General features: G+C 28.1%; 3 protein-coding genes across 8 annotated transcripts; 2 read left to right on the plus strand and 1 right to left on the minus strand.

Moving 5' to 3' along the window:
• Positions 1-553: 553 nt before the first annotated feature.
• On the minus strand, positions 554-2,746 carry LOC130664121 (uncharacterized). The gene is made up of 3 exons (XM_057463884.1): positions 2,175-2,746; positions 1,894-2,070; positions 554-1,818 (listed from the first exon to the last, which is right to left on the minus strand). The coding sequence occupies exons 1-3, from the start codon at positions 2,361-2,363 to the stop codon at positions 757-759; spliced, it is 1,428 nt and encodes a 475-aa protein (XP_057319867.1). The 5' UTR covers positions 2,364-2,746; the 3' UTR covers positions 554-756.
• Positions 2,747-3,047: 301 nt separating this feature from the next.
• On the plus strand, positions 3,048-5,006 carry LOC130664120 (coiled-coil domain-containing protein 174). The gene has a single exon (XM_057463883.1). It carries the CDS (start codon positions 3,134-3,136, stop codon positions 4,949-4,951), a length of 1,818 nt encoding a protein of 605 aa, XP_057319866.1. The 5' UTR covers positions 3,048-3,133; the 3' UTR covers positions 4,952-5,006.
• A 1,471-nt stretch (positions 5,007-6,477) lies between these two features.
• On the plus strand, positions 6,478-11,065 carry LOC130664122 (splicing factor, suppressor of white-apricot homolog). 6 transcript variants are annotated; one of them, XM_057463885.1, is made up of 8 exons: positions 6,478-6,734; positions 7,665-7,834; positions 7,916-8,118; positions 8,211-8,433; positions 8,513-8,592; positions 9,214-9,384; positions 9,476-10,719; positions 10,811-11,065. In XM_057463885.1, the coding sequence occupies exons 1-8, from the start codon at positions 6,541-6,543 to the stop codon at positions 10,968-10,970; spliced, it is 2,445 nt and encodes an 814-aa protein (XP_057319868.1). In that variant the 5' UTR covers positions 6,478-6,540; the 3' UTR covers positions 10,971-11,065. The 6 variants fall into 6 exon arrangements, with proteins under 6 accessions (XP_057319868.1, XP_057319870.1, XP_057319869.1 ...); XM_057463887.1 differs by having other exon boundaries at positions 6,479-7,181; positions 10,811-11,064; XM_057463886.1 differs by having other exon boundaries at positions 6,479-7,114; positions 10,811-11,064.
• The last annotated feature ends 580 nt before the right edge of the window (positions 11,066-11,645 follow it).

Genomic DNA, 11,645 nt, shown 5'->3' on the forward strand with positions numbered 1-11,645 from the left:
AAAGTACAACTTTCTCTGAGTGTTAAAAATTAAATTTATAATATAAAAGATCGTGATTCTGAAGTAAGCCGACGTCAAATAATTTTTTGATTTTTTTATATGTAGAGTTTTTAATTTTCTACAAGTGCATTTTTTAGTTTCTTTTTGTAATTGATTTGTTGAAAAAAAATCCGGAAAATTTTGATTGCTTGGTAACTTCAGAATCATAAAAGATTAGACAAAATAGACGTTCATAAAAGCAACACAATTACAAATTTTCTAGACATATATACATCAATAAATGGTATATTGTAGTAATTTTACTTTATAACATGCTTTATATTTATTAAAAAATTCAAATTATTATTAATCAAAGCGATTAATTAAACTGATAGAAGTATCAATGCGTTAAAAAAATGTATCTATTATCAATATTAGATATATTATGTTTTGATTATTTCTTAGTGTCAATAATTGAGGCATCATCTTTTCTTTTAAAAAAATTTATTTTATCGACACACTCGTACACTTGAAAAAAAAAATATATAACGTAAAAAAGTTAATAAATAAATTAATTATTTCAGAAAGAACGAAATTTACGGTCATTAAATATCATTAGATTAAAAATACATTGTTAATTTATTAATGTAAGTAATAAAATAGATCCAATAATTATTGATTTTTTGGAGTTGTAAAAATAATTTAAAGTTTACAACTGATGTAAATACGAGACAATAATTTAAGTTTAAATATTAAAAATAAACGTTTAAATTATTATTAAATAATAACAGTTTTATCTAAATCCCAATGTGCATTGCTCGACTTAATTTTAGAGTTTAAATTTTTACTACGTGGGGGTGTATTTTCTTGTTGATATGGTTTTGCTGAAAGAGCTTTGTTTCTAAGTATTTGTTGAGGTGATTTAGATAAAACTTGAGATTTTCGGCTATTTGATCTATTACTTAATGGTGTACGTACTCCAACGGTGTTGGATAACTTTTTATCATTTAATAATGGCTTAGAATCTTTTCTTTTGTGTACAGTCTTCTTCTTTTTTACAACAGGACCTTTATTATTTGTATTTTCATCAATGACTTCGGTCAAAACATTATCAGTCTTATCGGATTTAATAATAGATTTGTCTTTATCAAATTCAATAATAATTTCTTCGGCTTTAGGTATTATGGTTTTCGATTTTGGTTCTTCAAGAAGTTCGGGTGATATTGAATCTCTCCAAATACGAATTTTTTCTTCAGTATCAATCTTAGATTTTTTATTTATTGTATTTGTAACAATAGACACATGTTCTAGATTCTCATCGATTTTTTGAATTTGTTTACTGTCACACGTTAATTCTTGTTCCATTGTATCACGGGTGAATGGCAATTGTTCGTTTGTTTTCACAGCTTTTACGTTAGGAATAACAGTTAATTGTTCTTCTGAATCACTTTCATCAGAACTACACTTAGTAAACAAGCAATCGTCAAAACTGTTATTAAATTCATCATTCAATTCTAAACGTTTTTTCAAATCTGATGGTTGTTGGTGGTGAGAAATAATTTCAGGCAGAACTTGAATTTCAGATACATTGAAATCACTTGTAGTTTCACAATAAGTCAATTGTGGGTTTGATAATTCTGTGCCACATTCAATTGAGTTATTTTGTTGAACACGTGAATCGTTACGTTTAGGTGATTTAGGTTTTAAAATTGGTGTTCTATCGAAATTGATTGCCGGTGAACGTGGATCAAGTACGTTGACAGAAGTTTTTGGCGTATCCATTTCTGGTGCTTCTTTTATCAATACAACGGGAGACAAATAATCAGATGAAGGTTTAACCTAAAAACAATAAAACAAAAAAAAATTAACGTAAATATATAATATTAATTATTTAAATGTAAAAGTTTCATTTACCATAATAGGAGTTCGTGTGCAAGGAGCGTTAGGCGATCGAGGATCTAATACTTTGTGTGTTGATGATAATGATGGCATAACACTATCGATATCAGTCTCAAGATATTGTTTCGATTGTAAGTATTTAGGTATTGCTTTTGCCACTCGTCTAGGTACAGCAGTAGGAGTTACATCAAGCTACAAAATAATTTAAAATTACAATAAAAAAAATTTACTTATTGTTTCTAAAAATTTATTTAATGATAACAAAAATTAATATTTTATAAATTTAAATAAATTACCTCAATTGGAGTCCTATGTATGCCAGCAGTAGCAGATCGTGGATCAGCTGGCAAATTTTTTTTTGTCATGACCGGAGTACATTGATGCTTTTCTTGATTTTTTTCAATTACTCCCATTTTAATATGACTCGGTAGTTTTGATTTGCCTTCTTCATCGTTTAAGAATAATTTACTCGTTAAATTACCCATGATTTATTACGTTGAAATAAAATAAAATAATTTTTAAAACGTAACGGTCGTTTTATGGTTGGAATGTAAAATGATAAATAAAAATGTCTTTTGTAAAATCAATTAAACTTTCTTCAATTGGGTTAATTATCTTAATAAATTATTTTCACTCAAATTTAAATTCAAAATTAACGTATTAATAATATTTCTATCATAACAGTTTGTTAATAATGAATAAAACATCAAATTCACGAATCACAAAACTCTACACTATTTCGATGGCACTTAATAAATGTGGTAAATTCATTTTATGTTATGGCCCTCATTCATTGTTATTTCTATTATACGTTACAAATTTTGTTTTTGAATCCAACCAATCACACAGTTCTTGTCCATGATCCTGAAGTTAGCAGACAATTAAAAATTTTAGAATCTTTTATTTCAACAAATTGATTACAAAGAAAAAAACTAAAAATATGCGCATATAGAAAATTACAAAAGCAATAGGTAAAATTTTGTAAATATTTTTTTTTTTTATAATTTATCGTTTTAAAAAAAAAAATAAAATATGATTAAACGTCGGCTAACTTCAGTATCATTCCTATTCACGGGTGTTTTGGAAATTAATTCTGTTGGAATTTTATCAACCGATCCATTGAATGCTGACTTTATCAACAGTAGTTAAAAAATTAAAATAAAATAATTTATTTACATCAACATAACCCTTAAAAAACGTAAATAAACGTTTATTATTGTATTTATTGAATAAATAAAACAAATTTAAAATAACAATGAATAATAGTAAAAAAATAAATGTCAATTATTCATCATTAGTTGGTTTAAAAGCAGAACTTTTACGTAAACATGCAGAAGTTGAAGAAGCAAAAGCTAAAATGGATTTTACAAAAACAAATTTACCAAAGCCAAAAGTTAAAACGAAAAAAATTAAAAATAAAGAAGAGAAAAAACTAAACAAACCAGAAAAAGTAACTGAAATTGAAGATATAAATTTGTTAAAGAAATCAAAATATATGCTTGAAGCCAAAGCTAGACTTTATGACAAATTGAAAAAGCAAGGATATGATGGTGGTGATAATGATAATGATGATCGTTATTTGGTTGATTTTTCAAATAAATCAGATGAATCGGACAGTGAAATTTATCATGAAGAAGATTACAATGATTTAGCTTCGGATCCTGAAGAAGACTGGGTTGAGTATCAAGATTGTTTTGGACGTACGAGAAAATGTTTGAGAAAAGATTTACCTAAAATGAAAGAAAAAGATAATTTAATAAAAGATGAAATTGTTGAAAAACCAGTTGAAAATGAAAATAATAATAAACCACAGTACAAATTTATTCCACCGGAAAAAGAACCGGAAATAGAAATAATGAGAAAAAAATGGGAAGAACAAACAGAAAAACTAACTCATAAATCAGATATTCATTATCAAGATATTTTGTTTGATGAAGCACGAGCTCATGGTGTTGGTTATTATGCGTTTTCTCAAGATGAAGATGAGCGAGCTAAACAACAAGCTAATCTTGCTAAACTAAGGAAAGAAACTGAACAAAGACAAAAAGAAGTTCAAGAAATTAAAGAATTAAAAAGTAAAATGGAGCAGAATAGATTAAAAGCTGCAAGAATTAGACAGAGGATAAGAGCTGGTCTTCCACCAGAGCCAACTGAAGAAGAAATTGCTAAGGAAACTCAATCAACGATAGCTGGATCCACTTCAACTGAAGCAGATAAAACAAATGATATTCCTAATAATGAAACAGTTCTTTCTACTACTTCTGAACCAGAAATTTCTAAGGAAACAGATAACTCAAGAGATTCTGACCAAGAAAAAAATAATTTGAAAACAATTGAAGATAAGATTAAAGCATTTGGAGAACTTTTAGGCAAACGTCCTAGTTGGCGTGAATTGTCACAAGAAGAATGGATTGAAAAACGTCGAAAAGATCGTCATGGTGAATTTGCTCCAGCTTATGATAATTTCAAAAGTGGAGGATATTTAAAACACAATAGAGACTATCAATTAGTAGCAAAACAACTTGATAATGAAGATGATCCTCTGAGACTTAAAATTAATGGACCAGATCCTACAGATTTGTGGGAATCAACTGGTCCAGATACTGGTGATGATAATGACAACAAGACAGAAATAAAAACTGTAGACCCAATTATTTTTCCTGATTCATCAAATGATCAAGACAAAAATTCTACATTATCATCGCGTATATCAACTCCACCAGATATTTCTGCAATCAATTTTTCAGAACCTCCTCCACCGATATATTCTGTACCTCCATCTTCATCCAATACCTCTACACTCCCTCACTCACTTTGGGAAGTTCATCCTGCCGTCGTTCCTAATCGTTTAAGTGTTGACTCAGGTGACGATGATTCAGAAATTATTGGGCCAATGCCACCGACATCAGTAATTGACAACTATGCAATTCTGTCACAAATTCCACTTCCAAGTGATACTTCTGCTGAAAGTGAAGAGATAGAAAGTAAAAACAAAAGAGATTTAGATAGTGATAAAATAGCCCAAGGACTCAAATATTTACGAGAAAAATTTGATAATGTAAATAATAAATAATGATTGTAATTTTGTAATTTATTTATAATTGTTAATAAATAAAATTATAGTTTTAGATAATTATAATTTATTAAGGATAATCTATGAAAATATATTGCTTGTACCACACTTAGGGCCAGTTTTTTAAACCTGGTTTACTTTACCCGAGTTTAAATTAATATTGCTAGTATATCTATACATTAATAAGATATAGATATAATAATATACCAGCAATGATAATAATTTAAACCTGGATTGAAAATAAACCCGGTTTGAAAAACTGGCCCTTAATATAACAATAAAAAAAAATAATTTTTTTTTAATTAAACTGTTTTCTGTAAGGTAAATTTGAGTATTACTTTTTTTGTAATCAAAAATTTAATGAAAACCAAATTTTAATTTATTTTCATTTAGAATTTGCTGTGATAGTAATCAGCGTTAATTTTGTATGATAATAAAAGTGGCAGACATCAGAGCATTTTGTAAGTTTTATAAATAAATTATAGGTAAGTAAAATTAAATTTTTAGAATATGTACAAAAAAATTTTTTAAAGTTTTTGATATGCAATTCTAATAATTTTTATGATACTGAAGTTAGCCAACGTTTAATAATTTTAAGATTTTTTTTTTAAACAATAAATTATAAAAAAAAAAATATTTGAAAAAATTGTAGTTTTTTAAATTTTCTACATGTGCATATTTTTAGTTTTTGCTTTTTTGTAATTGATTTGTTGAAAAAAAAAAATTAAAAAAAAACTAATTGTCTGCTAACTTCAGGATCATTAATTTTTTTTCTATAAGTATTTTAGTTGTTCATTTAAACGAAATATGTTTTGTATTGTCTGCTACTTTTAATATCATAATTTTTTACACGTGTGTTCATTGGTGGGACTTTAATAAGCTGCATTATTAAGTGCGTTCGTTTGTTATATGCACATGTACCGATTATTGTTGTTAAATATTGTAATTTTCTTCGCAATGCACACATACCTAGTTTATTAAATTAATATGTTATTTAATTGTCTTATATTATATGTATATATAACGGGTGAAACATTAAAAATAAAATTAATTAATTAATTAAAAAAAAAAAAAGTAAAATTGATAAAATAACAGTAAAAAAAAAACTGAAGCAATCGAAAGTAAACTAATTAATCAGACGAAAAAAAATTATGAATTTGAAAAAACGCACATTTAGATGAGTGTGAATGTAGCTGACAATTGTCAATTTTTTTAATTTTATAATAAATGAATAAAGTGTAAGTTGAGTAAAAAATGAAAAATGCATATTTATATAAATGTAAAATCCGTACGCGTATTTTATTCAATTTAATTATTTTAATTAATTAATTAATTTCTTTTAAATTTATAAATTGTCTAATGTCTGCTACACTCACACACTCATATAGTTTTCGTTTTTATTTTAAAAATCGGAAATCAAAGATTGATGAAGGAGATGTAATAATTTTGAACATGCGCAAAATGAACAAACAACTAATGACATCTATAATGATAGAGTAGTACACATGTATATAGAAATAATAAAAGTGTGTAGAAGTAATTTATCTTTTTCTTCGAGTTTCTCGATTTTTAATTCAGTTTCCACAGGAATGGCGTCGAAAAATCATCGATGGCTTGTTGACTCTGGAATTCTACGTAAAAAAAATAATGAAGAGGAACCACAGGAGCTATTGGTGTTTGGATACAGCTGCAAATTATTTCGAGACGATGAGAAGGCGAAAATGATTGATCACGGGAAGCATTTGATACCGTGGATGGCTGATAACACATTAAAGATAGACAGGTCCGTTTTTATAACCTAGAATCAAATCTAACGTCTAGGATATAATTACTATTATTTTCTTCTTGTTAACGCACCAGTACGTTTTAAATACGTAAAGGTATGACCAACAGTGACAAGAGGACGCTGATGGAGAATAGATAATCAGAGATTGTGACATTCTATTTAAAAAAAATGCTTCTTCAAAATACTGATTAATGATGTCCGAGAGATTAAATTTTGGATAAGAAAAAATCTGGAGACTGTTTAAGATTTATGCAGGTGTTACGCTGAACTACCTTCTTCCAGTGTGGCGCGCCCGGCACAGGTGACAAATGGGGTCCTTGAATCCTTGTGAAATTTCAAGAAGTATCCTTGTTGTCACCGAGCTTCCCTCCAGCAAGGTGAGAGACACAGGGTAAAGAGTCAATCGGCAGCCGGGGATCGTATTTTTTACGATTGCTCGGCACGGTATGTATTAATGTCCAAACTTCACCAATACGGCGTGGTACAGAGTGAATGGTTTAGAGTTTTTTCCCCCAATTTATAATAATAATTATTATTATGATTATTAATTATATTATTTATTAATAATTTTATTTATTTTATTTACAATAAAAAATGTAAATCCTTTTTTTATTCCTGCTATTTTATAAAATTTTATTATTCCTTTCTAATTATTTAAATTTATACTTTTTAAATTTATGTATTTTTTAAGGCATAATCTTGAAAATCAATCCCTCTGGCCTACCGTTGAAAAAAAAAGAAAAAAAAAAAAAGAAATATACTTCCTTTGTACTTATTTCCCATTATTGCAGCTTACAACAAAGACAGGACTTTTTTATCACTAACTTTTTTTTTTTATTTTCAGATGCCGAGCGGGATTAATATATAATGATCTATTGATAAAATAATTATTTATAAAACTCTAACTCAATTTTTATGTGTCTTTAGATACGATGGACGCGGGGCACTGGCGGATTTGCGAGTTCACGAGCCGCCACCGGGTGGTTTTGACGCACGTACCATACTTACAGAAGATGAATTTAAAATTGAGCAACTTTGTGACGAAGAAAGATATCGGTCTCTCTACAATAATGATGCTGAAGAATTAATGTATCATGGTAAGTTACAATTTTGAAAAATTTTAATTAAAAATACTTTTTATTTTGATACAATAATTTTTTTTTTTTGTTGCTTTGTAGAGGAAGAAATAAAACGACTACATCAAGCCTTGGGAAGTGATAATACTTATGGACAAGTAGCTTACAATTACGATGATCAAGATAATCATGCGGGTGTAGGTGAAGACTCAATGAGTCCAAAACCATCAGATGGTTCACAAGATGATGATGATCAAGCTTTTGTTCTTCCATCTGAAATAGAGGCGCCAGAAGGAATGGTTTTGGTAAATATAAAATATATGTATATATAAATAGAATAAGATTGATTACTAAATAATTATGCATGTATACTAAATATAAAAATTTATTTTTACAGCCAGAAACGCAAAAACTCAACGCTATTATTACTAAAACAGCGTTGTTCATAAGCCGCCAAGGCAGTCAAATGGAAATATTAATAAAAGCAAAACAATCTAATAATCCACAATTCGCATTTCTTTCAATAGAAGGAGCACTTCATTCTTATTATAAACTTGTACTTGATGCAATAAAACAAGGAAAATATAATCCTGAAAAACAACCAGAGAAAGAAGAACTTGGTATGTTTTATAATTCAGAGAAATATTTATAAATATATTGCTTATATAAATTTTATTTATTTAATATTTATTATTTTAGAGTCTGACGAAGAGTCTGATGAAAATGATGAGCCTTATCTGCACCCTAGTCTTGCATCATCAATGACTAAAGTTGAAGCGGTAGGTTGATGGAAGTTTAAGTTATATAATATAATAACTAATAATAAAGTTTAAAATAAAATATAAAATGTCCATTGAGTTTATTGTCTCTGTTTGGTGAGTACGGAGCTGAAAACTTTATTGACATTTAAATGACGCAGTTCTTATCGGAGGTTTGTGCAATGAATTTGATGAAAGATAAATTATATTACAAGATATCATTTCTTTTTATTACGAATTTTATCCAATAAAAAAAAAACAAGCCTTCGAATTACGAGTTTATAATAATGAAAAATATCATTTATTGTTCTCACTCTGCTAATTTAAATCTGAAATATTTCTGTTTCCAGGGCTGGTTCTGGTATGCATTTGGATCCACTGTTGCGTCCTTTGCTTTTTTTTTAAACCACACTACGCATTACGCGATATGATCGATCTTACGATATTTGTAGCGAAAAAATAATATTAAATAATGTAATTTATTATTTTCATATTTATAAATAGCTTCAAATTTAATTTTATTAATTAATAAAATTAAAAAATTTCGCTAATACAAGTATCGCTTGACGGATCAAGTTTAGAAAATTAATTTGTGGTTTTCATATGATTAAAATTTAATTATTTTTTTAAATTGTTCAACAGGCACCCAGTATACCGAGTATACAATACAAACCATCAGCAGATTGTGCGTATTCTATGTTGGTGAACAAAATTACGGGTAAACCTCCGCAATCCAGAAATCCACCATTTTCACCTGAAGTACCGGCTCAACAAGTGCCACCATCTGGATATTGTCCACCAGTATCAACACAGGTAAAATTTTAAAAAATTTATTCCTTATTTATAAAACTTTTTTAATACTAACTTATATTAAAATCAATAAATTTTTTTTTTTTATTAACAGAGTTACGCACCTTATCCACCAATACCACAGCAATATTCTCATGGTCCAGTAATTTATGGCCCAAATGGACAAGTTCAATCACCATCAATACCTATCGATACTCCATTGACACCAACAATAAAAGAATCTCCAGCGCCATTAGTACCTTATGGACCAACTCCACCTAAGCCTTTAAGTAGGCCGTCTTTTATTGTCCCACCTGCTGATGTACAAATAATAATTGATAAGATGGCCAGCTATGTTGCGAAAAATGGTCGCGATTTTGAAGCTATTGTAAAAGCAAAAGGCGATGCTAGATTTAACTTTCTTGAGCTATCGCATCAATATCATGGTTATTACGCACATAAGTTAACAATTTATGAAGGTGGTGCTAATTCTAAAGCACTTACTGAAGAGGAGTTGTTACGTAAACATGAACCACAAGAAGAAAAACAGAAAAAACTAGAAGAACTTCAAAAAAAACAACAGAGAATGGAAGAAGTACAAAAGAGAGTAAAGATGATTCAAGCTAAGAAAAAAGGAGACAAACAAATTACAACAGTATCGTTTTCTATTAAAAAACCAAAGGACAGTGACACAACTGTGATGGAAAAACGTAGTGCTTTGCCAATGGAAGAGAGTGATGATGAACAAGAAAATGAAAAAAAAGAAGTTAATAATTCTAAATCAAATTCACCTATGCCTAATCTTGATGAAGAAAATTCTTCAGTAAAGCAAGAAAAAGAAATAAATAAATTAGAAATAACTTCGAATAATGAAACAGAAGAAAAAGAATTGGTTGATCTCACTGATGATATTCTTGAAGATTGTCAGAATCAAGTAAAATATAAATCGATAGAAACTAAACTCAAAGACAAACTTGCTGCTGCTGCTAGAGATAAACTTGCATCCAGTTCACGTGAAAAGCAGCTTCAACTTGAAAGAAAGAAAAAAGCCGCTATGTTTCTTAGCCAAATTCAAGCACCTGCATTATCTAAATCAAATGCTGAAATGAGGATGGAAGATGAATTGGATGAAATTCATTCGATTCCATCGCCTACGCCTGAGGAAGTTGAGGATTCGCGTTCAAGTCACAATTCATTAATGAATAGACTTAAGAGCGCTGATCTTGGGGCCAAACGCTCAAGACTAAAGTCAATGTCAAGATCAAGATCTGGTTCAAGATCAAGAAGTCGAAGCCGCAGTTACTCCGACAGACATAGATTTCACAAAAAACACAAGAAAAAGAAAAGTTCTCATAGAAGGTAAATATAAATATTTATTGAATAATTATTTTGTTATTTAAAATATTAAAATAATTTTTAATTAAAAATTTAATTTTAATTTTAATCACAGTAATTATGACAGTCCAAGTGCTTCAAGATCCCACAGAGTGAAGAAAAGTAAAAAATCTACGTCAAGACATAGATCACGATCAAGATCACAGAGTCGAAGAAGTACAAGACATTCACGAAATCCAAATGATTCCAATGATTCAGATTCAAACACATCTTGAATAAAAAAAATAAAATTTAAATGAGATATTCATATAAATTTGTATATATGCTTGTCAAAAGATTTAATACAACATTCATAAAAAAAAAAAAAAAAGAAATAGTTTTTTGTTATTTTTATTTTACTAATAAGTGCGTCACAATCACTATCAGTTTGATAATATATTTTTTATAGTAGAATTAATATACATTAAATTCTTATCTTCGACGTCAACATTATCATTAGGAAATTATCATGGCATCCATTAATTGAAAAATGTACACATAAAATATGAAATTAAAAACACATATTTTTAAATGAAATATGACTAAAAATAAATGTCATATTTTTAATGAGTATACATTAATTTATATTGATGGCCTAAATTTTCAATATCTTAAATTTGTAATATCAAAATATGAACTACATACATTAATTATATAAAAATATTTACATATTTAAATGCTTGATTTGATCAACTCATTTTCCACGCCAAATAAAAAAATTAAAAAAATGTTGCTCGAGTGATTCTAATAGACTGAATTAAAACACAATAAATATAATCTAGAAAGAGTACTTATTTCATTAATGTTACTATAACGCAAATAATTTATTTTTATTGTTAGACTTAGCTAGGCAACTTCTATTGTAATAATACGAATGTATTTTAAAAGGATTATTAAATCATATTACGTAC

The sequence above is a fragment of the Microplitis mediator genome, chromosome 2 (genome assembly GCF_029852145.1).
Source record: "Microplitis mediator isolate UGA2020A chromosome 2, iyMicMedi2.1, whole genome shotgun sequence".
NCBI lineage: Eukaryota > Metazoa > Arthropoda > Insecta > Hymenoptera > Braconidae > Microplitis > Microplitis mediator.

What these genes read in the sequence shown, in the direction of transcription:
- LOC130664122 (XM_057463885.1), top strand. Translation starts at nt 6,541, where the DNA reads ATGGCGTCGAAAAATCATCGATGGCTTGTTGACTCTGGAATTCTACGT. An exon ending in ACCAGAGAAAGAAGAACTTG is followed by an intron (nt 8,434 to 8,512) that starts GTATGTTTTATA and finishes TTATTATTTTAG; the next exon opens with AGTCTGACGAAGAGTCTGAT. An exon ending in CAATGACTAAAGTTGAAGCG is followed by an intron (nt 8,593 to 9,213) that starts GTAGGTTGATGG and finishes ATTGTTCAACAG; the next exon opens with GCACCCAGTATACCGAGTAT.
- LOC130664120 (XM_057463883.1), top strand. Translation starts at nt 3,134, where the DNA reads ATGAATAATAGTAAAAAAATAAATGTCAATTATTCATCATTAGTTGGT.
- LOC130664121 (XM_057463884.1), bottom strand. Translation starts at nt 2,363, where the DNA reads ATGGGTAATTTAACGAGTAAATTATTCTTAAACGATGAAGAAGGCAAA. An exon ending in TACATAGGACTCCAATTGAG is followed by an intron (nt 2,071 to 2,174) that starts GTAATTTATTTA and finishes ATTATTTTGTAG; the next exon opens with CTTGATGTAACTCCTACTGC. An exon ending in GCACACGAACTCCTATTATG is followed by an intron (nt 1,819 to 1,893) that starts GTAAATGAAACT and finishes TATTGTTTTTAG; the next exon opens with GTTAAACCTTCATCTGATTA.